At 51.9% G+C, this 23,514-nt stretch overlaps 1 protein-coding gene across 6 annotated transcripts; it reads left to right on the top strand.

Moving 5' to 3' along the window:
• Positions 1-9,121: 9,121 nt before the first annotated feature.
• APOL6 (apolipoprotein L6) lies at positions 9,122-23,309 on the top strand. 6 transcript variants are annotated; one of them, XM_058741447.1, is made up of 6 exons: positions 9,122-9,599; positions 14,559-14,645; positions 16,730-16,856; positions 17,676-17,771; positions 18,669-19,503; positions 20,342-23,309. In XM_058741447.1, exons 1-6 carry the CDS (start codon positions 9,551-9,553, stop codon positions 20,492-20,494), a joined length of 1,347 nt encoding a protein of 448 aa, XP_058597430.1. In that variant the 5' UTR covers positions 9,122-9,550; the 3' UTR covers positions 20,495-23,309. The 6 variants fall into 6 exon arrangements, with proteins under 6 accessions (XP_058597430.1, XP_058597435.1, XP_058597434.1 ...); XM_058741452.1 differs by having other exon boundaries at positions 16,685-16,856; XM_058741451.1 differs by having other exon boundaries at positions 16,650-16,856.
• The last annotated feature ends 205 nt before the right edge of the window (positions 23,310-23,514 follow it).

The raw sequence follows: 23,514 nt of genomic DNA, 5'->3' as shown, positions 1-23,514 counted from the left end.
GAGCTCAGATTTGCTCCTCCCAAGGACTGAGTCCGGTCCTTTGCCCGGCCTACCCCAACCTCTCTGGAGTTCTGGCGAATAACATTTTCTTCATCTCACCAGATGGGAGCCACAGGAGCTGTGAGCTGTGGAATTTAGGTTATGTTGGGCCAACGCGGTTCAAGGAGCTAGTGAGGCGCCTGGGCGGCTCAGTCCATTAAGCGTCCGACTCTTGATTTCATGATCTCACGGTTCGTGGGTTCGATCCCCACATCGGGCTCTGGGCCGGCAGCATGGAGCCCGCTTGGGATTCTCTCTCCCTCTCTCTCTGCCCCTCCCCCACTCATGCTCTCTCTGTCTCTCTCAAAATAAAGAAATAAACTTAAAAAAAAAAAAAAGGTTCATGGGGCAAGGAGCTAATCGCTTTGAAAGGCAGATAACAAAAGGTGCAGGCCCTGTACTGGGGTCACCTAGTGGCGGACATAAAAATGGGCCACTCAGCAGACACCACAGGAGTCTCATCTCTGAGTCTGGGTCCCGGGCAAACCACACCCTCTCCTCGATGAGGCCCACCTCATGCGAGAGCCAGGGAGAGACCAACCTACATTTTGTGTGGATGGCCATCTTGGGGGCAGGGGGAGGGCTGAAAATCAAATCCAAGGGGTTGGGGTGAGAACATCATCAAAAATAATCGACGTTTTTCGGTTCCTAGGATCTCAGAATCATGGAATGTTAGATTCCAAGGATCGTAGAATCACAGCCAAGAAAAGGACTGTAGCCCACGCAGTGGGATTTCCTCGTTTTACAGATGTGGGCAGGGATCTGGAGGTTTCAGGGCAAGCCCACCACATTTCATGCTCATTCCTGAAGGATGGGATTCCACATATTCCTGTGGGAAACACTCCCCGTGACGTCACAGAGGACCCCTCCCCATACGTCAACCTCCAATCCCCTTGGCCAGCCCAGTCCGCCAGAGCCGACTTGCCCACCCACACAGGGGAAGAGGCATGCCCACAGCCAGTGCACGAAGGGAGCAGACCTGGGTCCCCGGGCCCCCAGCCAGGCTGAGGCAGCCTCTGGATTTTCATCTATGGCCACAGCAGAACTTCCTGGAGCCACCCCCCAGCAGTTCCTTGGATACGTAAATAAAGCCTCTGAGTAAGATGTCACCACTCCCAGCCAATCAGGAAGTCAGGTTTTAATGCCAGAGGGACCGCCCTTTTCCAAGCAACTTGGCAAGACTGCCCACTGGCTGCCTCTTCGGAAGCCCAAGTCTGGAGAGGTCGGCAGACATCTGAAATGGTTAAGATCTGTTGGAGCAGAACTGGGGGCTCAGCCAGGGCTCTGCAGACCCACAGGATGCCCAGATCCCACCCACCACCTTGGAAGATCACCTGCTTGGCAAACTGATGCTTTGCAAAATGCTGCCCGGGCGGTCCCTGGGCCAAATCAGCAACAGCTGGCTCATTGGCACCTGACCCGTTTGCAGAGGACAGTCATCGGTTGACTTGTCCAGAAGAACACCCCCTCGGTTTGGGCCTTGTTTCTTCCTCTCTCCAGTCTCAAGCTTGCAGTGAGGACTTCCAGAAACAGCACACTGCTTTTGCTATGGGGGAGGGGACGTGACGTGGGCCGGGGAACAGAGAGCTGCATTCCCCTGGCCACAAGGGACCAGTGGGACGTGGGACACAAGGAATCTTCTTACTGGATCTGGAGGGGAAACCCTCTTACATCTACAGTCCTGGGACCAGAAGGACGTGAGTTGGAATAGAGCTGGAGGCTCTGGAAAAAACCCTCCTATACTGGGACTGAATGAAACCAGTACCCCCTAAAGAAACACAGAGCTGAGGGAAAGGAGAGAGAGAGAGAGACCTATGACCATGAGGAGGTCCCTAATCTCAGGACCTGAAGGTGAACCTGAAATCTGTAGATTTCCCTTTGAATCCAGAAGTTAGATCAATAGCTCTCAAACATTCTGTCTATGACCCATTTCACATTGCAATCCAGAATACACACACACACACACACACACACTCACTCAAGTACGTGATTGTATGTACATAATTTTCATGAAACAATACTTACCCCCTGATTATGTGTGATACACTCTGATACTTCCCATTCTATTCCATGTCATTTGCTTTTCCTACCAGCTGAGACCCACTAAATTGATTTCATGACGCACTACCGGGTTGTGATCTGCGGTAGAAAAACCACCACGCTGGATCAATACCCTTCCAATAAATCCATGTTTTGCCAATGCTGGTTCAAGTCGGGTCTGCCACTTGCAACCCCAGAAAATGCTACTTAAATTCACCCTTTGGGACGCCTGGGTGGCTCCATCAGTTAAGCATGCAACTTCGCCTCGGGACATGATCTCATGGTTCATGAGTTCGAGCCCAGCACGGGCTCTCTGCTTTCAGCACAGAGCCTGCTTTTAGCTCTTCTGATCCCCTCTCCCTCTGCCCCTCCCCGCTGATGCGCGATTTCTCTCTCGGTCAAAAATAAACAGTAAAAAAAACAAAGAATTCACGCCTTGCGTGCCCTTGGCCTTGATTCCAGCTCTGCCCACCCCCATGCCTGGCCAGGCAACTGCTGGGAGTGCTGTCTGCAACCTTGCTTACATACTCATCCATAGAAGTGCACTGTGGGCTTCTGGGATGTGCTTTAGTGGCAGGGGAGCCACGACCTAGGCAGACCTCGGTTCTAACCCAAGCCCTAGCACTTAGTGGGATCAGACACCGTGCCCTTGGGTAAGGTGCCCAGGCCCATGAGCCTCAGTCTTGGCAGCTGTAAACTGGGTTTGGATTCCCTGCCTCTTAGAAGGACCGTGTGGACGGAATGAGTTTGTGTGTGAAACTCTCTGTGATATGGTGATTTCTTTTTTTTAAGTTTATTGCTTTGGAGAGAGAGAGGGCACACACGAGTGGGGGAGGGGCAGAGAGAGAGAGAGAGAGAGAGAGAGAGAGAGAGGGAGAGAATCCCAAGCTGTCAGCACAGAGCCCAATGCGGGCCTTGAACTCAGGAACTGTGAGATCGTGACTTGAGCTGAAATCCAGAGTCGGATGCTTAACCAACCGAGCCACCCAGGTGCCCCTGTTGTATTGTGATTTCTAATAAGAAACCTATTTTTGGTTTTCAGAGTGATAAAGGTATCTTTTGTTAATAAGGTGACTTTTGGAATGTCCCTACATCACCTGGAAATGGAGTGGGGGCAGGAGGGGAGGGGAGGGCTGGTTGTCAGTGGCACCGGCTGTGTGACTGGGGGGGAGGGAAAGGGGCTGGAGATTTGAGTTTGATCACCGATGGCCAATGATCTAATGAATTGATTCACTTAATTAATTTAATTAACTGCACAGGGTTCAGCTTCCAGGTGAGTGAACACGTGGAACAGTGAGGACACTGGTGCCCTGGAGAGGGTGTGGAAGCCCCGTACCCTTTCCCCAGACCTTGTCTGGTGCCCCCCTTCCATCCGGCTGTTCCTCTGTTAACCCTTTTGTGGTAAACTGGGGATCTAGTTCTGTGAGCCCCTCTGGCCAATTAATTGAGCCCATGGAGGTGGTCTTGGGGACCTCCGGTCTATAGCCACTAGGTCACAAGCACAGATGACAGCTGGGACTTGCAGGGGGCGTGTGAAGGTGGGGGAGGGGCACCCTTGCAGGACGGAGCCCCTAACCTGCGGGATCTGATGCCGTCTCTGGGTAGGCAGTGTCGGAACAGAATGAAGTTGTAGTCAGTCACCCATCTGGTGTCAGAGACTCGTTTGCTGGGGCGGCTAAAACGTGTACCTGGGAGTCAAGGGCGGAATTCTGGGCTCCCGGCACATGACTTGGATGCAATGCTCTACACTTGGCAGTTTCCATCCCTCCAACCCCACAACCACAGAAATCTTGGTTTTTAATTCAGGGTAGGACAAGGAAGGGGAATGTGCCCTCAAGAGTCTCTCAAATGTCCCATGAAAGGTGAGTCGTGTATGTGTGTGTGTGTGTGTGTCAATGGTAACAGTGACAAGAGTCCTGGATGAGTCTTCCCATTGTCAAGGTGAACTCACTGGAGCCTCACAGGAACCCCGGAAGTGGGGCTGGAGGATTATGAGGACAAGCAACACCGACTGGGCTCAGTGTCCCTCACTCCCCTGTGACCGCTGCCTCCCTGCTTCTCTCCCTGGAGCTGCTTGCTGCGCAGGGATGGAACTTTCACTGCATTTGGCAAACTGTACTCCCCCGGGGGCAGGCGTGGGAGGAGGGAAGAGATCCCGGAATTCAGGAATTTCAGGGTCAGAGTGTTCCCCAAGGCTCCCTCTCCCCAGTGCTTGACTGTCAGCACCTGAGCAAGGGCTCCCCAAGATGTCTTTCGGGCTGTGAGCACCGGAGCCGTGGTTTGGGATTTTTATAACGGTGGCCCTAAAGCGCCCTGCTCCCAGGGGCCCAGCTGGATTTAGGTGTGCTGACATCCCTGCCGACAGCCGCCCTCGGGCTGCAGGAGCCCGTGAGCAGCTTGGCTGTCTTCCATGTGCAATCCTGGCGGCCTCCCTGGCAGCTCTGGGAGGGAAGAGAGAGCACCTGTCCGCAGCTCGGGCCCCACTTAACAAGGGACCACTGAGCAGACAACAGCAAGCTCTGCAGGAGAGCTACACAAAATCTATCATTTTAGTTACTTCCAAGGGCACAGCTCAGCGGCAGGAAGTACATCCACATCGTCACACAGCCGTCACCCCGCCCACCCCAGAGCGCGTTTCGTCTTGCAACACTGAAGGAAACTGTGTCCCCACTAAACACTACCTCTCTATCCCTCCTTCCCCCAGCCCGACAACCATCATCCTACTTTCTGTCTGTATGAATTTGACTCCTCTAGGGACCTCATATAAGTGGAATCACAGAGTGTCTGTCCTTTTGTGTCGGGCTTATTTCATGTTTCCAAGGCTCTTCCGTGTTATAAGGTGTGTTAGAGTTTCCTTCCCTTTTTCAAGGTTGAATAATAGTCCGTCCTATACATTGAAAGCCAGCTGAAGGCAAGGGGATAAAGGAATGGGTAAATCAGGAGGAAAGTTGCAGATCCTGGCCATGACCTTGAGCTAATTCTTACAAAGCCCTTGGAACAGTACCTGGTACATAGCAAGTGCTCAGTAAATTCTAGCTAGAATGATTACTGCTATTATTCTTACTAATATTTTTTTGAAGCTGGTGATAATATAATATTAGCATAATTATAGTATTAAAATGAGTTTCAGAAAGAGATCACGACCAAAAATTGTCACTCCCTGCTTGCTGTGTCAGCATGATTTTTCAGGATTTTTTTCTGTCCCTCTCCTCCTCGTTCCCTTTATTAGCTACTGAGGATGGTTAAATTCACCACCGAGGCCATAGATTCGAGAATGTCAACAAGGGTTGTGATGGAATGAGAGAAGGCCAGAGACCCTGGCTTCAGAGCCCTGTGGCTCCATTGGGTGGATCCGTGGTTGCAGACGTAGTCCCCGGTGGTGACTTTGGGTACGACTCCTGGGCAGGAGACGGGGGGGGGGGGGGGGGGGGGACAGCCAGGGCTTTATCTGGGTCATCGTGTCTCATAAGGAAGGCATTCTTCAGTCCTGTACCTGGAAGGAGGGTGTTTGGGGGGAGAGCAGTGCGGAGGATGGGATGGACTAAACACCTGTTGCTTTTGCCTGCCCAGCATCCTTTCTTGGCCTTTTCTAGGAAGAGCGCCCCCTTCCTGCGGGTGACTGCCTCTCGACCCCCTGTGGTTGTAGTGAGCCCACTAACCAACAAGCCTCACCTCCGTGCCTACCAGCCTGTTACAGCCCGAGTGTCTGTGTCCCCCCACATTCCCATATTGGAATCCTGCACCCCACGTGATGGTATTCAGAGGTGGGGCCTTGGGGAGGTGATGAGGCCATGAGGGTGGGGCCTTCAGAAGCAGGATTAGTGCCTTTTTATTTGCTTATTTATTTTTTAAAAGCACATTTTTTTTTTAAGTTTATTTACTTTGGGGGGGGGGTGGGAAGAGCACACGGGAGGGGCAGAAAGAGAGGGAGAGAGAGAGAGAGAGAGAGAGAGAGAGAGAATCCCAAGTAGGCTCTGGGCTGTCAGCGTGGAACCCGATGCAGGGCTCGAACTCACAAACCGTGAGATCATGACCTGAGCTGAAACCAAGAGTCGGCAGCTTAACCGACTGAGCCACCCAGACACCCCGGGATTAGTGCCCTTTTAAAAGAGACCCCACGGCTCCCTGGCCCCTTCCACATGTGAGGACACAAGGAGAAGTCAGCAGGCTGCAGCCACATAGCGGGTCCTCACCAGAATCCCCCCGTCTTGGCACCTTGACCCCAGACTTCCGGCCTCCACAACTGTGAGAAATGAATGCCTGTGGTTTCAAAGCCCTCCAGTCTGCGGCTACTTTGTTATGGCACCCCCCAAAAGGACTAAGACGCACCCCAAAACACAGGTGCGCCTGTGACCTCCACGAGGCCAACCAGATTCTCCCGAAGGATCACAAATCCTGACGGGACAAGAAAGGACGGTGACTGAGTTAAGTGATGGAACCAGCCTCCTGAGTCACCCCGAGCCCCTGACGCACTGTGGGCCGCCTGCTTCCGGACCTTTCCCAGGCCTGGCGGTTCTGCTGCATCTTTGAAGCTGGAACTGCCTCGGGGGGGTGTTCCAGAAAATTCTTACGTGAAATTTAGCCTGAATCAATCTCCAGCGCTTGTGTTCAAAAACCTTAATAAAACCACAGCTCCGGGCAGCCCAGTGTTTGGCAGTCAGCTCCCTAATTCTTCGGCTCCAGAGGCCACCTGGAGGGTCTGACTTCCAGTGTCAGGCTGACTGCTCGGCACTCCTACCGCCTTCAATTAGGTTACAAAAGGGGAACACTGTTGGTTTGTCTAGTAACACAGAAATTCTCTAAGCCTTTGACGAGAGCAAAGGGGATATTTTTGAAATATTTCCCAATGCCCCCTTTATCTGTGTGACGTCCCCCTCCCCGCCCCCCTTCACTCTCAATCTCTCAGGGAGTAAGAGAAAAGGACAAGAAGTCCTCAGGGCAAAGAGAAGCCGACGTGACCTTGGGGAAGTGCCTACAGAGAATGGAGGAGGGAGAAGCCTCCCGGGATTGGGAGGGAAACAGGCAGAGAGAGCAAAGAGTCAGGGGTTAGCTTCCCAGGATGGCCCGACTCTGGCAGAAGCAGAAGCGGCTGGAAAACTCCCTGCCCCCTGGGGCAGGAGGCAGCCAAAGGGGGGCAGAGAGGACTGGGGCAGGAGCAGGAGCCAGAGAAGAGCCTGTGGTGTTGTGGGGTCGAGGCCACCGGCCCCTGCTGCCCCCAGGCCTCCCCATCCAGTCCTGCCCCCACCCCGCCTGCAGCTCCCTGGGGCCTGAGCAAGGCCTACAATGCAACACGGGACCCGGGCCCAGGGCGTGGGGACCTCACAGAGACGTAGGAGCCTATTCCCCGGCCGTGTGGGCGCGATGCAGGTGTGGCTGGAACCAGAACACCTCAGAGCCCAGGTGCCCCGTGCCAGCCAGCAGAGATCCGCGAGGTGGCCTTCCATGGCCGCCGCCCAGTGGGACGGTGGGACACAGGCGGCCTCTGTGCAGGCCAGTCAGACCCCCGAGGGACACACAGGCATCCCCAGCCCCGTGCCTTCTCAGGGAGGAGGCACAAACTTTCGTAAGCAGCGTCTCCCGCGCGTGACAGGCTTTCTTGCCCGCCCCCCGCCAGTGTCTCCTGGGACTCTTGCTTCACCAGGGCTGCTGTGGTAAACAGCACCCTAGTGCGGCGGCCGGCCTGGCCCCTGAGGCTGCCGGGACCGAGGAGAGGCCTGGGCATCTGGGTCTGTTGCCAGAGAAAGCAGCAGGGAGGCCAGGTGGCCGCTGCCCCCGTTGGCCAGCCCTACCTCAGGGACAGCGTCTGTTCAGAGTGCCCCCTCGTCCCACCCTGCTCAGAGGGCCCCAGGGGACACGGGCAGGGTGCCAGCAACCCAGAGCCTGCCAGCAACAGCCCCCGGTGTGGCCTCTGGAAGGCTGCGAGAGGACCTGGGTCCTGCGAGAGGACCTGGGGCTTCCGGCCACATCGCCACGAATGAACCCGCGGCCCCCGATGCCAGCCTGCCCACACATGGAGACACAGAGCTCAGCCCGTGACTGCCATACAGGCCACGGCCACAGACACGGGGTCTAGAGTCCGTCTGCTGTTTCCTAGCTGTGTGACCCTTCTAAGGGCTCAGTTTCCTCATCTGCAAAGTGGGAGAGTCACGGCCACAATCCCGTATCTCCAAACCACCGGGGCCAGCTGTGTTGCAGAGTCTCCAACTTTTTCTGGAGTTTTGCAAGTTTTTCAAGACCCTGGCCGCCCCGTCTAGCCACACGCTGCTAATATTTCCGCGGGAAAACGACGAATCCGCCAACGAGGTGGGACGCGTAAGAACCATCACCTTGAACCAGGTCGGGTTCCTCCACCACACGAGTTCGGAAAACACGCCTCAGTCTTCAGAGAACTCTGCATCTCACGGTTGCAGGGACGAGGACTCAGACCTTGGGTGTCACCCACCTAGGAGCGTGGAAAAGGGATGTGACAACACCCGAGGCAGCCACCGTTGACACATTTGCTGCGTGCCCTGTCCACGCTGGGTGCTGCGTGACTTGCTCCTCACGACAGCTCTGTGCCACAAGAACTATTTTAATACCCGTTTCACAGCTGGGGGATCGAGGCCCAGGACAGAGGAGGAACCCGCTCCCCGTGGTCGGCTGGACCGGGGTCCTGGTGTTCATAGCCACGCCCGTTGTGCCCGCTTCACAGCTAGGACAGGGGGCGGGGGTGGGGGGGGGTGGTGCTCAGGCCTCTGCCCTCGATTCTACCGCCCGGCTCGACTTCATTGCACATCTATTAGAGAAGACAGCAACAAGGAAGGGGAAAGTGCAAGCCACTTCTCAGCAAGCCCTGGTCGTCCCAGGAGAATTGCCTCAGTCGTTGGCATTTCTGTGCCTGTAGAACCCGGATCCAGTTTTTCCGATCGCTCAGAGTTGGCCAGCAGAGGCTCGGGCTTCCCCTTGGTCAGCAGAACCCGCTGGAGACCCTGCACTTCGTGTTGTCCTCCTGTAGCCCCCCGGCCGGACCAGAGGCCCCGCAGAGGTGAGGATGGAGCGGGGGAGGGGGGGAACTCCTCTCCCTGGGCACCCCAGCCCACGGTGAGACAGCAGCACTGCTCACCGCCCTGAAGGGCAATGTGCCCCAGCGATGGGCTGCAGGCACTTGGTTTAGGAAAAAGAGCTCCCGCCAGGGCCACCAGGGTCCAAATCCCCGTCCCACCAGATACCTGACTACCGGAAAGATCTGAAGTTCAACGTCTTTCATGGTAAATCAGGGTAGGAATCTCTCCTTCTGGGCTGTTTGAAGGTTTCAACGAAAACGGGATTAAGAGGGTGACGGGACTGACCAAGTTGCATCTCCCCTCCGCTGGCTGGGGACCCCACGGCCCTAGACGAGAGGTCCCGGCCCCCAGAGCCTAGAGGGCCTCACCGGCGACAGGCGTCTCCCTCGAGAGGATGTCATCCTTGGAGAAAAAAAAGACGCTGAGGGATGTGTCTCCAATCTGCAAAGAGAACCTGTGACGTTCGTTCCCTGGATTGTAGGTTTATTGCGGGGGAGGCTCGGGGAAGGGGGGAGGGGAGATGGTGATGAAGATTAAGGGGAGTATCTCAAAGCTGTGTGTTCAGAGTGAGCTGCCTTTTCCTTAGTCTGGGTGTTGGGGGAAGTTGGTTGGCAGGGAAGGGGCCGCTGGACAACAGGATGGAGCTAAAGGCTCCCCAGGCAGGCGAAGAAAGACCATCGGCAATACAAGCTTGCAAATGGAAATAAGTTCTGGAACGTTCTTGGCAATCCTTTCCTCTCTCAATGTGACCACCCTCTCACACCCATCGAGAGGATGTCCGTAGGGGCAGGGGGTGGGATCTGATGGGACCAAAGAGCTCCCTGTGTCGCCTTCACCCTTCATCCCATAGGACTCACGGAAAATGGCGAGGGTGGGGCCCCAGACGGGAGTTTCTCAACCTCAGCCCCGCTGACATCTCAGACTATGTCATTCCTAACTGTGGGCCTGGCCTGTGCGTGGCAGGCTGTTTAGCGACCTCGCTGGCCTCCAGCCAGCCTCCCCCAGAGTTGTGACAGTGAAAACAGTGTCTCCAGACATTGCCAACAACTCCTGGGGAGAAAACTCACCCTTGACTGAGATCCACGGCTCCAGGCTCGTACTGCAGGCCTGGCTGGGATCACACTGCCCTCTCCTATTTACCAAATGTATGGCATTGGTCTCTCTGTGCCTCAGTTTCCTCATGTGGAAAATCGGGATAATATTAGCCTCCATGTCACAGAATCACTGAGGGGTGTATCAAGTAGGGAAATGCAGGCCTGGCACAAGTAAGCACGAAAATGTGCTTCACGTTCTAGGCCATGGTGCCCTGGAGACAAACTTCCAAATTCTAGCTTTGTAAGTCAGAGAGGAGAAAACATGTGTTTTCTTTCTTTTTTTAATTATTTTTTTGAAGTTTATTTCTTTATCTTGAGAGAGACAGCATAAGCCGGGGAGGGGAAGAGAGAGAGGGGGGGAGAGGACCCCAAGCAGGCCCCAAGCTGTCAGGGCGATGCCTGACTTGGGGCTTGAAGCCGGGAGCCCTGAGACCATGACCTGAGTCAAATCCAAGAGTTGGACACTTCAGGGACTGAGCCACCCAGGCGCCCCAAGGAGAAACTCTTTATCTTTGATGCATTAACTCTACCTCCAGGACTATCCCAAAGAAATAACCAAATGGGTGGACCAACATTTAGGTAAGGATCAAAAATTATTCACAAAGCAAAAAATTGTTTATGAAAACAAAACCAAAGCTCAAACTGAAGACAACCCACAGATTCAACAGTAGGGGACTTATCAGATGCACAATGACACATCCGTCCGATGGAATGTCACACAGACTTTAAACAGCTTGCTGGAAATTATTTGCTGATACAGGGAGCCACCATAATGCAGTGTTTAGTGACAAAAATTCACACAAAACTGTATGCACGTCATGAGTCTAAATTTTGGTTTGCTTATTTTCTTTTTTTATTTGAGAGAGAGAGAGAGAGAGAGAGAGAGAGAGAGAGAGAGTGAGCAGGGAAGAGGAGCAGAGGGCCTGAGAGAGAGAGAGAATCTTAAGCAGGGTCGGTGCTCAGCACAGAGCCCAACTCGGGGCTCGATCCCACAACCCTGGGATCATGACCTGAGCCAAAATCAAGAGTTGGACACTCAACAGACTGAGCCACCCAGGTGCCCCTTGTTTCACTTATAAAATAAAATGTCCAGGGGCGCCTGGGTGGCTCAGTCAGTTAAGCGTCTGACTTCGGCTCAGGTCATGATCTCACAGTTTGTGGGTTCGAGCCCCGCATCGGGCTCTGAGCTGACAGCTCAGGGCTTGGAGCCTGCTTCAGATTCTGTGTCTCACTCTCTCTCTGCTCCTCCCCTGCTCATGCTCTGTCTGTCTCTCTCTCTCAAAGATGAATAAACATTAAAAAAAAATTTTTTTTTAATAAAATAAAATGTCCACCGTGGTCATTTCTGTGTGGTGAGAATACAGAAGAATTTTATTCTTTATCCCTAAATTTTCTACAGTAAATCTGTACTTATATAAATAATTAGGGGGAAAAGGATTACAAGAATTTTTTTGCCTTCAAACTATGTATGGGAGGACTTTTTTTTCCCAAGTTCTTTCAGAAGCAGAAAGGAGGGAAGAGAGGGGCACCTGGGCGGCTCAGTCGGTTAAGCATCTAACTCTTGGTTTCACCTCGGGTCATGATCTTGAGGTTTGGGAGTTCGAACCCCACATCAGGCTCCGTGCTGACAGCGCAGAACCTGCTTGGGATTCTTCCTCTCTCCCTCTGTCCCTGCCCTTCCCCTGCTCATGCTCTCTCTCTCAAAAGAAACAAATAAACTTAAAAAAGAAAAAAGAAGGGAGAGAAACATGACCATGAGAGAGAAGGCGTATCTTGAAGATATCATTTCTGACATAGCTCTGGGGCCAAGTACCAAATATAGCGGGAGAAATGAAAGGACGTGTCCCTTTCCTAAGGCTGCCACAGACTGGGTGGCCTGAAACAACAGAAATGTATTCTCTTGTAACCCTGGAGGCTGGACTCTGAAATCAAGGCGTCAGCAAGACCAAGCTCCCCCTGTAGGCTCCCGGGGAAGAATCAACCCCTTGCTCACCTCCTGCAGCCTCTGGTGACTCGGGCAATCCTTGCCTGGCGACAGCTTGACTCCCATCTCTGCTTCTGTCACCACGCCACCTCTTTTGTGTCCTCTCCTCTTCTCGGAAGGATGACAGTCATTGGATTTAGCTCCGCCCCACCCCAGCCCAATCTAGGATGAATTCGTCTCCAGATCCTTTAACTGATTACATCTGCAGAGACACAGCTGTCAAATAAGGTCATATCGGAGGTTCCGGATAGACATGAATTTGAGGGGCACAGCTCTTCAACCTGCTACAGGGGACAGTCTTGAAAAACAAATTAAGGTATCATAGGCAGGTGTATGGCAAAAATGATCGCTATGAAAAGTATAAAAGGGCGTAGCGTGAAAAGCAAGCTTCCCGGGGCGCCTGGGTGGCTCAGTGGGTTGAGCGTCTGACTTCAGCTCAGGTCGTGATCTCACGGTTCCTGGGTTCGAGTCTGTGCTGACAGCGCGGAGCCTGCTTCTGATTCTCTGTCTCCTTCTCTCTCTGCCCCTCCCTTGATCGTGGGCTCTCTCTCTCTCTCTCTAACATAAATAAACATTAAAAAAAAAAAAGCAAGCTTCCCTCTCTCATCCCTGACCTCCAATCCAATCAATGTTACTGGCTTCTTGTCTCTACAAACACATGTGTCTTTCTCCTACACAAGTTCAAGTGTAGTGTACAGTGTTCCACACCCTGCCTTTGTATTTACCAGTGTATGCTGGAGATCCTTCCCTCTGTTCACATGGATTTGCCTCATTTGGTTTAATGACTACACACCGTTTCATCGTTAGATAAACTCTAGTTTACTCAGCTGATCCATTTGGGGTGGTTTTTCGATTTTCCTTTTTCCTTTTCTTTCCTTTTCTTTCTTTCCTTTAATTTTTTTATATTACAAATAATGCTCTGATGCTTCCTATTTGTATCTGCATGCTATGCCTGGCTCTTTTCTTTTTTTTTAATAGACTTTTTTTTTTTTTAAGAGCAGTTTTAAATTCACAGCAAAATGGAGGGGAGCCCAAAGAGATTCCCCTTATGCCCCCTGGCTCCCCGCACACGCAGAGCCTCCCCCACTATTAACATCCCAGACCAGAGTGGTCCACTCCTTGCAGATGGTGAGCCTACGCTGACACATCGTTATCACCCAGAGTCCATAGTTGGCATCGGGGTTCACTCTTGGCGTACATTTTACAGGTTTGGGCAAATGGATAATGACACGTGTCTACCGCTATAGTATCTGACAGAATAGTCTCTGACCTAAAAATCCTCTGTGCTGCACCCATTCATTTCTCCCTCTCCCCAGCCCCTGGCAACCACTGATCTTTTTACAGTCTCCAGAGTTACGCCTTTTTCCAGAATGTCAAGTCATATGGTGGGAATCACACAGAATGTAGCCTTTTCAGACTGGCTCCTTCTGCTTAGTAACATGCATTTAAGGCTCCCCTATGTCTTTTCATGGCTCGATAGCTCATTTCTTTTAGTGCTGAATAAGACGCCTTTATCTGACGGGACCACACTTTGTTTATTCACTACTGAAGGACATCTTGGTGGTCTCCAAGCTTTGGCAATTATGAATGAAGTTGCTATAAATATCCGTGTGCATGTCTTTGTGTGGACCTAAGTCTTCAGCTCCTCTGGGTAAATATTCAGGAGCGTGATTGCTGGATCGTATGATCAGAGCATGTTGAGCTTTGTGAGAATTTCCCAGAGGTCTTTCAAAGCATCTTGGCATTCCCATGGGCAATCAGCGATGGTTGATATGGTGGTTGATATGAACCACTGAACTTAATCAGAGCCCCCCAGCTTTACCCCCACTCATTTGTGTGAGTATTTAGTTCTATGCAATTTTTTCACACGTGTGGATTTGTGTGGTCAACATCACAATTGAGATACAGAACACGTCTGTGACACGGATCCCTTGTGCCCACCCCCCTGCCCCTTTATAGATACAGCCACCTCCTGGGCCTGCTCTGACTTTGTCCATTTTAACTTTTTCTGGCTCGCTATGTTTCAGACAGATCTCTTGTAAACAGTGTATATAGCTGGGCTTTGCCTTCTAAGCCAATATAAGGGTGTTCTCATCTTGAGAGAGGGGTTTTATCCTGTTTGTGATTACATCATTTTAATCACGAAAAATTACTGCTCCTCACTGTTTATTGGGGTTGGCATTGTCCTAGCTATTTCACAGATAAGGAAAAGGAAACAGAGCAGTGAGTTAATTTTCTTGAAATCACAGAACTGGTAAGTGACAGAGGGGGACTTCCCACCCACCCTGCCCTACTGTCACTATACTAACTATAGGTGAGTTTCCTCTTCTGGAAGATTAAAACCATGTCTCTTCCCAGCCGGACGCCCTGCCCTTCTGAGTATGGAGAAGAGCAGAGACACTGCTTGGAACTTCACCACAATGGAGGCCCCTCACATCTGCCAAGGTAAGCTTTTCTCCATCCCAGCCATTTTCCTTAGAGGGGAGAACAGAATCCAGTGATGTCTTTGTAAGAGAAAGACGAAAAGCGGAGTGATCCAGAACATTGAAAAGCACAAGGATACACAAAGACGTGGCTCCCAAAATGCCAAAGTCCTTGTTCTCCTTGTGCTTCACCCGCTGCTTCTTTTCCTTTTCTTGCTGCTTTCTTGTCTTCTTCCCGGGTCTAACTGTTGGGGTACTCTGGGGTTCGGCCTGGGACCATCCCTGGCCTCTGCTGGTACTCTCTCCCTAAGGCTCTTATGCCATTTCATGGCTTCGAGCGCTTTCTACACAGATGGTTCCCACATTTCATCCCCCAGCTGGAACAGGAATCATATATCCACTGCCTACTCAAGCATCGCTTGGATGTCTCACGGGCACCTCAGACTTAACCCACCCCAAAGTGAGTCTGAAACGTTCACTGCAACAGTCCTTCAGGCTCCAGACCTGACTCACCCTGAAGTCATCCGGGACTCTGTTCTCCCACATCCCACATCCCCTGATGAATCCTGTGGCTTCTTACAAATATAATCCTTGCCATCACTTCTATCAACCTGGTGGTCCCTTGCAGCTGTCCCCTCTCACTCTGACTAATGCAACAGCTTCTAACTGGCCTCCTTGCTTCCTCTTTTGCAAATCTAGAGTCTATTTTCCAGCCTGAGTGATCATTTTTAACATATAAGTGAGATGAAGACCACTACTGGCTCATACAATGTCCTGGGGTTTATGAGAAAAAGCTCACCCACTTAACAAGTGTAGATATAGCTCTGAGGATGCCTGGCTCCACAAATGGATAGCAACTTCATGCAATCAATCAATCAAGCAAGCAATCAAAGTGCTCCTTTCTCCCGATAGACACAGCACCTCCCCCCATCCCTGGCCCCCAAGGGCTCACACCTTGGCAAGTTGATTCTGGGATGGATTTTAGATCCCAGCTGTATGCTCAGGCAGGACCTTTTACAGTTCTCATAATACTAATATAATATCAATATGTCCATTGGAATCTAACTTGTAAAAAGGGCCTTATAAATCGTTCTCTTGTCTTGTGAAATGATCTTTTCATCGTTATAATCAATTCGATCACAACAGCCAATGGCTGGAAACAATCCAAACATACCAATCAGTGGAAGAATAGATCAATAAATTGCAGTGTATTTATACAATGAAATACTCCATAGCAATCATTTTTTTTTTAATTTTTTTTTCAACGTTTTTTATTTATTTTTGGGACAGAGAGAGACAGAGCATGAACAAGGGAGGGGCAGAGAGAGAGGGAGACACAGAATCGGAAACAGGCTCCAGGCTCCGAGCCATCAGCCCAGAGCCTGACGCGGGGCTCGAACTCACAGACGGCGAGATCGTGACCTGGCTGAAGTCGGACGCTTAACCGACTGCGCCACCCAGGTGCCCCCATAGCAATTATTTAAAAAAAAAAATTTTATGTTTATTTTTGAGAGAGAGAGAGAGAATGCGAGTAGAGGAAGGGGAGAGAGAGAGGGAGGCACAGAATCTGAAGCAGGCTCCAGGCTCTGAGTTGTCAGCACACTGCCGGATGCAGGGCTTGAACTCACAAACCATGAGATCATGATCTGAGTCGAAGTCAGACGCTTAGCCAACTGAGCCACCCAGGTGCCCCACAGCCATAATTTTTAAAATCAGTGATAGCCACCACATGAGCGCATTTCATACACATCATATTGAGTGAAGGAAGCTAAAGAAATTAGTCCATTCATGTGAAATTCAAGAGTAGGCCAACTGACCCATGGTTATAGAAGTCAGAAACCGCTGTCCTGTATCTTGATCTGGATGGTGATTCCTCAGGGGCGTATATAAGTGAACGTTTACTGAGCCGAGGACTTTACTTTGTCTACTTCCTGTATATAAGCTGCCCCTCGATATAAAATGTACAAACAATAGTTTGCAAATATTTAGTACATTGTGAGTTTTTCATTATTTCGATTTTATGTAGTCTAAAATCCCTCCACAAACCTTGAACTTCACAAGGATCAGGGCACCGGCAGTAACCTTGCTTTCCATGTGCCCAACCAGAAGGCTGTCTGACTGGTGAGGACACCTCTCACTCTCCCATGGGCAGAACGAGCACGGCTTTGGTGGCCCAGGAGCTGGTGGATGACCAGACGGGGAAAGGCTTCGAGGCTGGCATTGGTTTGCAGAGGTAACTGGGAGAGCTTTGTCCCCGGGGAAGGCTGCTTCTGCCGAAACGTCCTGGGCATCCTCTTGATACGTGATGAGGAGAAAAAAGGGACTATGCTAAATATTTTGGACAGAAGAAGCGAGATCCCGTCAGGTGCATGACCCCGGGCGATAGGCCTCAAAGGGCAGAAACTGCCCCCTTCGCAGAGGGCAGGCCCGTGAAGGCTCACACATCACCAAAAAAGCCCCTTTGTGGCCCTGCATTGATGAACTCGGGCCCGATTATCCGTTCATTGGCAGAAGCCCCCAGCAGCTTGCAGCCCAAGGTAGAAAATCAGCATATGTCCGCTGAGTGAGTTAGGGCATCTACACTGCGTGGTGCCTCCTCCAGTGGGACTGCAAGTCTACACCCGTCAGTGGGCACCGCCGTCTCGTGACTTTGTAGTGAGCACAGAGTGGGGGTGTCAACTCTGCCCCTGCTCGCCCTTTCTCCTCTTTGTCCCTATTCACTTGAGGAAACACAGCGAGCAGGCAGGGCTGCGTTGTGGGATCCGTAAAGCTTAAGGTCCTCGGCAGTGCCCGCCTCCTTGCCTGCATCCCTCCCCTTTACCACGGCCAGCACCCCCCGCCCTGCAACCCTCTGCTCTGTGACCTGATTTATGGCTGCTGGTTAACTGATCATTGGGCCTAAATTTGCTAGTTTATTAGCGCTAAGGGGTTTCCTTGGAAGTCTATTTGGTTTTTAACCTTTCCCATTAAGAAATTGGTGTGTGTGTGTGTGTGTGTGTGTGTGTGTGTGTGAAGAGAGAGAGATTCAACAGTATAAGCATATATACTTCAGTGAGGAGTTCCTGACATCAGCTGACAGAGGAGAAAGAAACAACAGGCAGGATAGAAGGTTCTCGGAGCTCCGCCCCCACCTCATGCGCTCCTCAGGGCAAGTCCCCCTTCCCTCTCTGGGCTTCTGTTGCCTCTGCTGAAAAGTAAAGGACGCAGCTTGGGTCCTGGCTGGGGTCCCTTCCAGGTCTGATTGCCTCCTCTGGGCCAGGGAACCTGTGTCGTCACCAGGCCTCCTACGCCCTCCCTGGTGGAGCGATGGCTCTTGGAGTCCGTTTGCTCTTGCCCGATACCGCTCTCCCGTAAGGTCAGACTCCGCTGGGGTGATACTTTGTACCGTGAGATACTGGGGAGGAGAAGCCTGGGTCCTTTTGTCTCTGACGTCTTCCACGAAGGACCAATCCCGTCCGTTTGAGTGGCCAAGTGAAGCTGGCCACGTGCCGAGGAGAACCTCCAGAACATTGGTGATAACTCACCTCAGTCTTCTTGGTGTACAACTCCTGGTGGAAGCAAAGGTCACCACAGCAGCCAAATTCAAGGTCACGGACGTGTAGGCTGCGTTGTACAATATGGCACCTCCTTCCTCTGACTAGCCTCTGCATATACGGGACTCTCAACCTGGTCTCCTCTTTCTCCTGCGTTTCCCACACCGGTCCCTCCGTTAGTCCCACGTTGCTCATCTTGACTCAGATCTTACCATTCCCCCACTGCCCTCTCCTGGGTGACAGTGTCTCTGAACAAGGCTGAAAATGTCCCTCAGGACATTTGTCCCTCCAGAAGCCCCTCTTACGTGTTTCTTCTCTTTACGGAAGGAGCAGTTCCCAACAGCGTTCTGGGACTCTCCACAGTTGGGTCAGAGGTAACAGAGGTGCCAGGGAGAGGCAGGAAGGACTCAGAGTCAGGAGTGGTGAGAGCATCCAGAAACCACAATGGACCTAAGAGTGTGACTTTGCCACCTGGGAGACTGAAGCAAAATCTTTATTTCACTCATCCACAGGGACCAGGATGACATTCTTCCGTGTGAAGGTGTGCAGCAAGGAGAGGAGGGTCTGTCAGCTGAAGAGATAACATTTTTGGAAGAGTTCCCCATCGTGAAGGAGGAGCTAGAAGCAGGCATCAGAAAGCTCCACGCCCTTGCAGACCACATCGACACAACCCACAGAACACTCACCAAAACCAACATGGCGGCCAACTCCATGGCGGTGGTCTCAGGAGCCATGAGCATCCTGGCTCTAATCCTTGCTCCAGCAACAGCAGGAGGAAGTCTGATGTTCTCCGCTGCTGGTAAAGGTCTGGGGACAGCAGCTGGGGTCACCAGCATCTTGACCAACATTTTGGGACACTTTCGAAATCAAGAAGCCCGAGCTCAGGCCAGCAGCCTAGTGCCCACCCGTGGCCACGAGGTCGGGGAGCCCGGGGGGCAGAAGGCATCTTACCTCATGGCTGTTGGAAAGATGGCTTATGATTATGGAAGTGCCATCAAGGATATTAAGAAGGACATCCGCGCCCTTCAGATAGCTAGAGCCCACCCCCGTCTGGCCACTGCTGCTAAGCGTCTCCTGACCACTGGCCGAGTCTCGGCCCGAAGGAGCAAGCAGGTGCAAAGGGCCTTTAAAGGCACGACGCTGCTGATGACGACAAACATTCGCTTGCTGGGGAGTGCGATGGCGGGCTTATCCCTCGGCCAGGACTTGACCGCCCTCCTGAAGGACTGGAAGCGACTGAAGGAAGGAGCAAGGACGAAGTCTGCGGAAGAGCTGAGGGCCCAGACCTGGGAGCTGGAAAGGACGCTGACAGAACTCACCCAGCTCTATGAGAGCCTGAAGCGGAGGGTGAGGCTGACATCTCCCTCTTGGGTGGAGCTGGGGGAGGGAGGCGGGAAGCTTGAACTGGGACTTATGGGCACCAAGGTTTATGGGAAAGGTGTTGAAGGAGCCGGGGCATGCGTGTGTGTGTGTGTGTGTGTGTGTGTGTGTAGTTTGCTTGGATGTTCCTGAGGACGTGGGGCAGACGGTGGCCCCGAAGGTCCAAATGACGTCGGGGGCATCTTGATGATAATGGCGCCTGTCCTGGACAGCCCTGGTCATGCCTTCTATTTCTTTCTCAGTGCTCTAAGAGGGTCTTCCCGGTTGAACAGAAGAGGGCACTGAGCCACATGGAGTGTTGTGGACTGGCATGTGTCCCCTGAACATTTGTGATTGAAGTCCCAATGTGACTCAGAAGAGGTCCCAAAGAGGGCCTTTGGGAAGTGATTGGGGCTGATTCAGGTCACAGGAAGGGGTGCTTCTATACGACTGTGTCTTAAGCGGAGGAAGGAACACAAGAGGGCTCTCTCTCTCTGCCTGCGCCCGCACAGAGGAAAGGCTGTGGGAGCCATCAGCAAGCCCGGAGGGACATCTCACCAGGAACCCAATGGGCCGGAGCCTCCAGAACAAGGAGAAAATACATTCCTGTTATCCAACAGGCGCCGGCCTGTGGTGTTCTGCTAGGACAGACCCAGCTGGCTAAGACGGGGAGCTTCTGAGGGTCGCCAAGTTCTCAGCTGGGTGGTGACAGAGTCAGGATACACAGCCAGGAAGCCTGACCACCGAAGCCCCCCGGGGGTGCCCGCCAGGCTGAGCCGGAGCCCTCTGTAGCTCTCCTGTGACTGCTGTTTTCCTTTCTTTACAGAAACTCTTGCAAGAGGAAAGACCCAAGAGCTCATCTTCGGGAGGAGCCACGGGGTCTCTGCCCCAGCCCCCAGCCAGGCTTGGGGAAGCAGGATCCCAGGGGACACAAGAGGACGAGGGCAGGTTGACCCGCCGGGCCTCTGAGCAGAATTAAAAGGGGCAGGGCAGAGGCGGGCTGGTTGGCAGAAGGGATGCCTGGAAACTGAGCAACCGGGAGGTCCACCTGGGTCCTGAGGGCGCTGTCGGCTGGTGAGGGTGGCCAGGGCCATCTGTCCTGCCTCTCCTTTGCCACCCGGCTTCTTCATTGTCCCCCACTCTTCCCTGGGGAGCCACCTCATTCCCACTGCTTTGTCAGCACCCCATTCGCTCATGGGCACACAGGCTTTCTGCTAAGCGGGGACCGTAAGACAAGGAGGGTCCCTCAGGTGAAGGTCACCTTGGGCTCACCTTGGGCTCACCTTGCGCTCACCAGCTGCCTTGCTCTGCTCTCTTCCTCCCCCTCCCCTGCAGTAAAACCCTGGGTTTGCACACACAGGGATGTCACCGGAACCTGCCAGACCAGATTCCATCAGGAGCCCTCCCTTTCTCCCCAAGTGCTCTGTGCAACTTAGGACCTCTCCAGGCTTCCCCATTCACCTGTCTCTTCTTCTTTTCTTCTTTTTTATGTTTTAGCTGCTATTTTGAAAGCAGTGCATGGACATGAGATACAACTTTTTTTAAAGTTCAGGAAAGTAAAAACCAGGCGTTGGAAACAATGCATCAACCAAGGGTGACCACTGTTGGCAGCCGGGTGTGGAATTTCCTTCCCGTGGTTACTTGCTTTGGGTGTTAAAGTGTAGCCGTCATGAGACTGCGTGCGGGCGGGGGGCGGGGCTTCCTCCAGGCTGCCGTTACATAATAGATTTTTTTTTTCTGCAACCCACTGAGTGGTCTTGCTCTCATTCTCAATTCCTTCATTTGCCTACAGATCTAACACTTTCCATTTTGCTGTTTTCACTTAACGATATTTTCCTGCCCTTCTATATTTCACTTGGTTTTTATAGACTTTTTTCGTGTGTTGCACAATATTCTCTTGATTATATGTAGTCTTTTATTTTATTTTTTTAATTTTTTTAATGCTGATTTATTTTTGAGACAGAGAGAGACAGAGCATGAACAGGGGAGGAGCAGAGAGAGAGGGAGACACAGAATCTGAAACAGGCTCCAGGCTCTGAGCTGTCAACACAGAGCCCGACGCGGGGCTCGAACTCACAGACCGTGAGATCATGACCTGAGCCGAAGCCGGATGCTTAACCGACCAAGCCACCCGGGCGCCTCATATGTAGTCTTTTAAATTAGACATGTTAGTCATCACTTTCTGTTTCAAGTGGCCAAAACCAATGCAAACTGGCCTACCCAAAAAAGGGGAGTTTATTGACTCATGTACTTAAAAAGCTTAGGGGTACAGTGGACTTCAGGTGTGTTTGGATCCAGAGAGTAAAAATGATGTCATCAGGTTCCCATTTCTTTTTTTTTTTTTTTATATGAAATTTATTGTCACATTGGTTTCCATACAACACCCAGGGCTCCTCCCAACAGGTGCCCTCCTCAACGCCCATCATCAGGCTCCCGTTTGTTAGCCAGGCTTCCACCAGGTTGAGGGAAGAGGGCCCACCCCTCCCGGCACCCCCAAACCTCCCAGTGGCCCCCTTCCTTCCAGTTGGGGGCGTCCAAGGGGAAAGGGGCGGAGCAAAGGTGCAGGGACCACTCTGATTGGTCAGGACTGGGTCCCGTGCCTTTGCCCGTGCTGGTTACTGGTAAGAGTTTATGGTAAAACAGTATGGTTACTGAAAAGAGCCGGAAGAAGGAAAGCAGCAAGGGGTCCGGTAGCTGCCCTCCTCTTTCAGGGACGTTTGGACTAATGGCGATTTTTTAAACTTATACATAGTGGTAAAGTGAATATCTGTGTGCCAAAAACTTGTTGCGTTATTGTTGAGATTTTTTTTCTCAAAATTGTGTCCCTGAATGGGGGTAAAAAGAAGGACCGTATGATGGGAAAGGAGGAGACGCCCCACCCCCCAGCCCCCCATCACAGTAGGGAAATAGATCATGGGAAGTTGAGGAAAGACTTAAAAGAGTGGAGGGGAAAAAGCCACCGTCACCATTTCAGACCACAGCCTGCCCGTCTGGTTGTCTACACCTCTCACCGTCCAAGCGGCGAAACGGTTGCCATCCCATGCCTGGGCCACTGTGCTACCTGCTTCTGTTGTTCTCGTGTCCTTGTTTTAAGTTCTTGGTGAGCATAGCGATGACAGAAAAGCCCTCTAAAGGCCTGGTTTGTGCACCCACCCCCACCTGCTCTGTGAATGAGCCCCTGAAGGAAAACCATCTCATCCTTGAGATATCAGTCAGTGCTCCTTTCTCTCTTTTGTAAAAATTTTCTGTCTTTTTTTTTTTTTTTAATTTTAGAGAGAGGGCACCAGCGGGGGGGGGGGGGGGGAGCGGAGAGCTGAAAGGCAGAGGGCAAGGGAGAGAGAATCTTAAGCAGGCTCTGTGCTCGGCACAAAGCCAGACCTGGGGCTCCATCCACAACCCTGGGATCATGACCTGAGCCGAAATCAAGAGTCAGACACTTAACCAACTGAGCGGGGCCACCCAGGTGCCTCCCTGCATTCCTCTCTGATAAAACTTGTGATTCCTGCCTGAATGCAAATCCATAATCTTTTGAGCTTTTACAAGACATAAGAAAGTATAGAACCCTGTAAAAACTGTTTATTCTCCAGAGCACTTTCTTCCCTGTGATAAGCATGTTTCCCTGGGAGCTGTCCTCACTTGGGCTCGAATAAAACTCTTTCTTACTTCTAGAGATTCCACAAAGGTTGCTCATTGTGCGTCAACAATCAGTAAATAGACAGCTTTCTCCACATTTAATACTGTTGGCTTAGTGTATGTGTCCTTAAAGTTCCAAATAAACGCTATCAGTAATGATACCAGGCACAGAATAGGTAGTCACTAAGCCTGGGTTTTGTTTTTTCTGTGGAATGTCTGGAAGAAAACAAGAAAGAGTGAGTTTAGCATGGAGGTCCGAGACCCACCTCTGACACTTACCCGCCAGGTTCCATTCCTGGATTTGGGTGCCTCAGCCACGACCCACGTGTAACCTGAATGAAATCCAGGGCTCCATTTGGGTGTGGA

The sequence above is a fragment of the Neofelis nebulosa genome, chromosome 8 (assembly GCF_028018385.1).
Source record: "Neofelis nebulosa isolate mNeoNeb1 chromosome 8, mNeoNeb1.pri, whole genome shotgun sequence".
NCBI classification, from domain to species: domain Eukaryota; kingdom Metazoa; phylum Chordata; class Mammalia; order Carnivora; family Felidae; genus Neofelis; species Neofelis nebulosa.
This window is presented reverse-complemented; position numbering and strand designations above follow the sequence as displayed.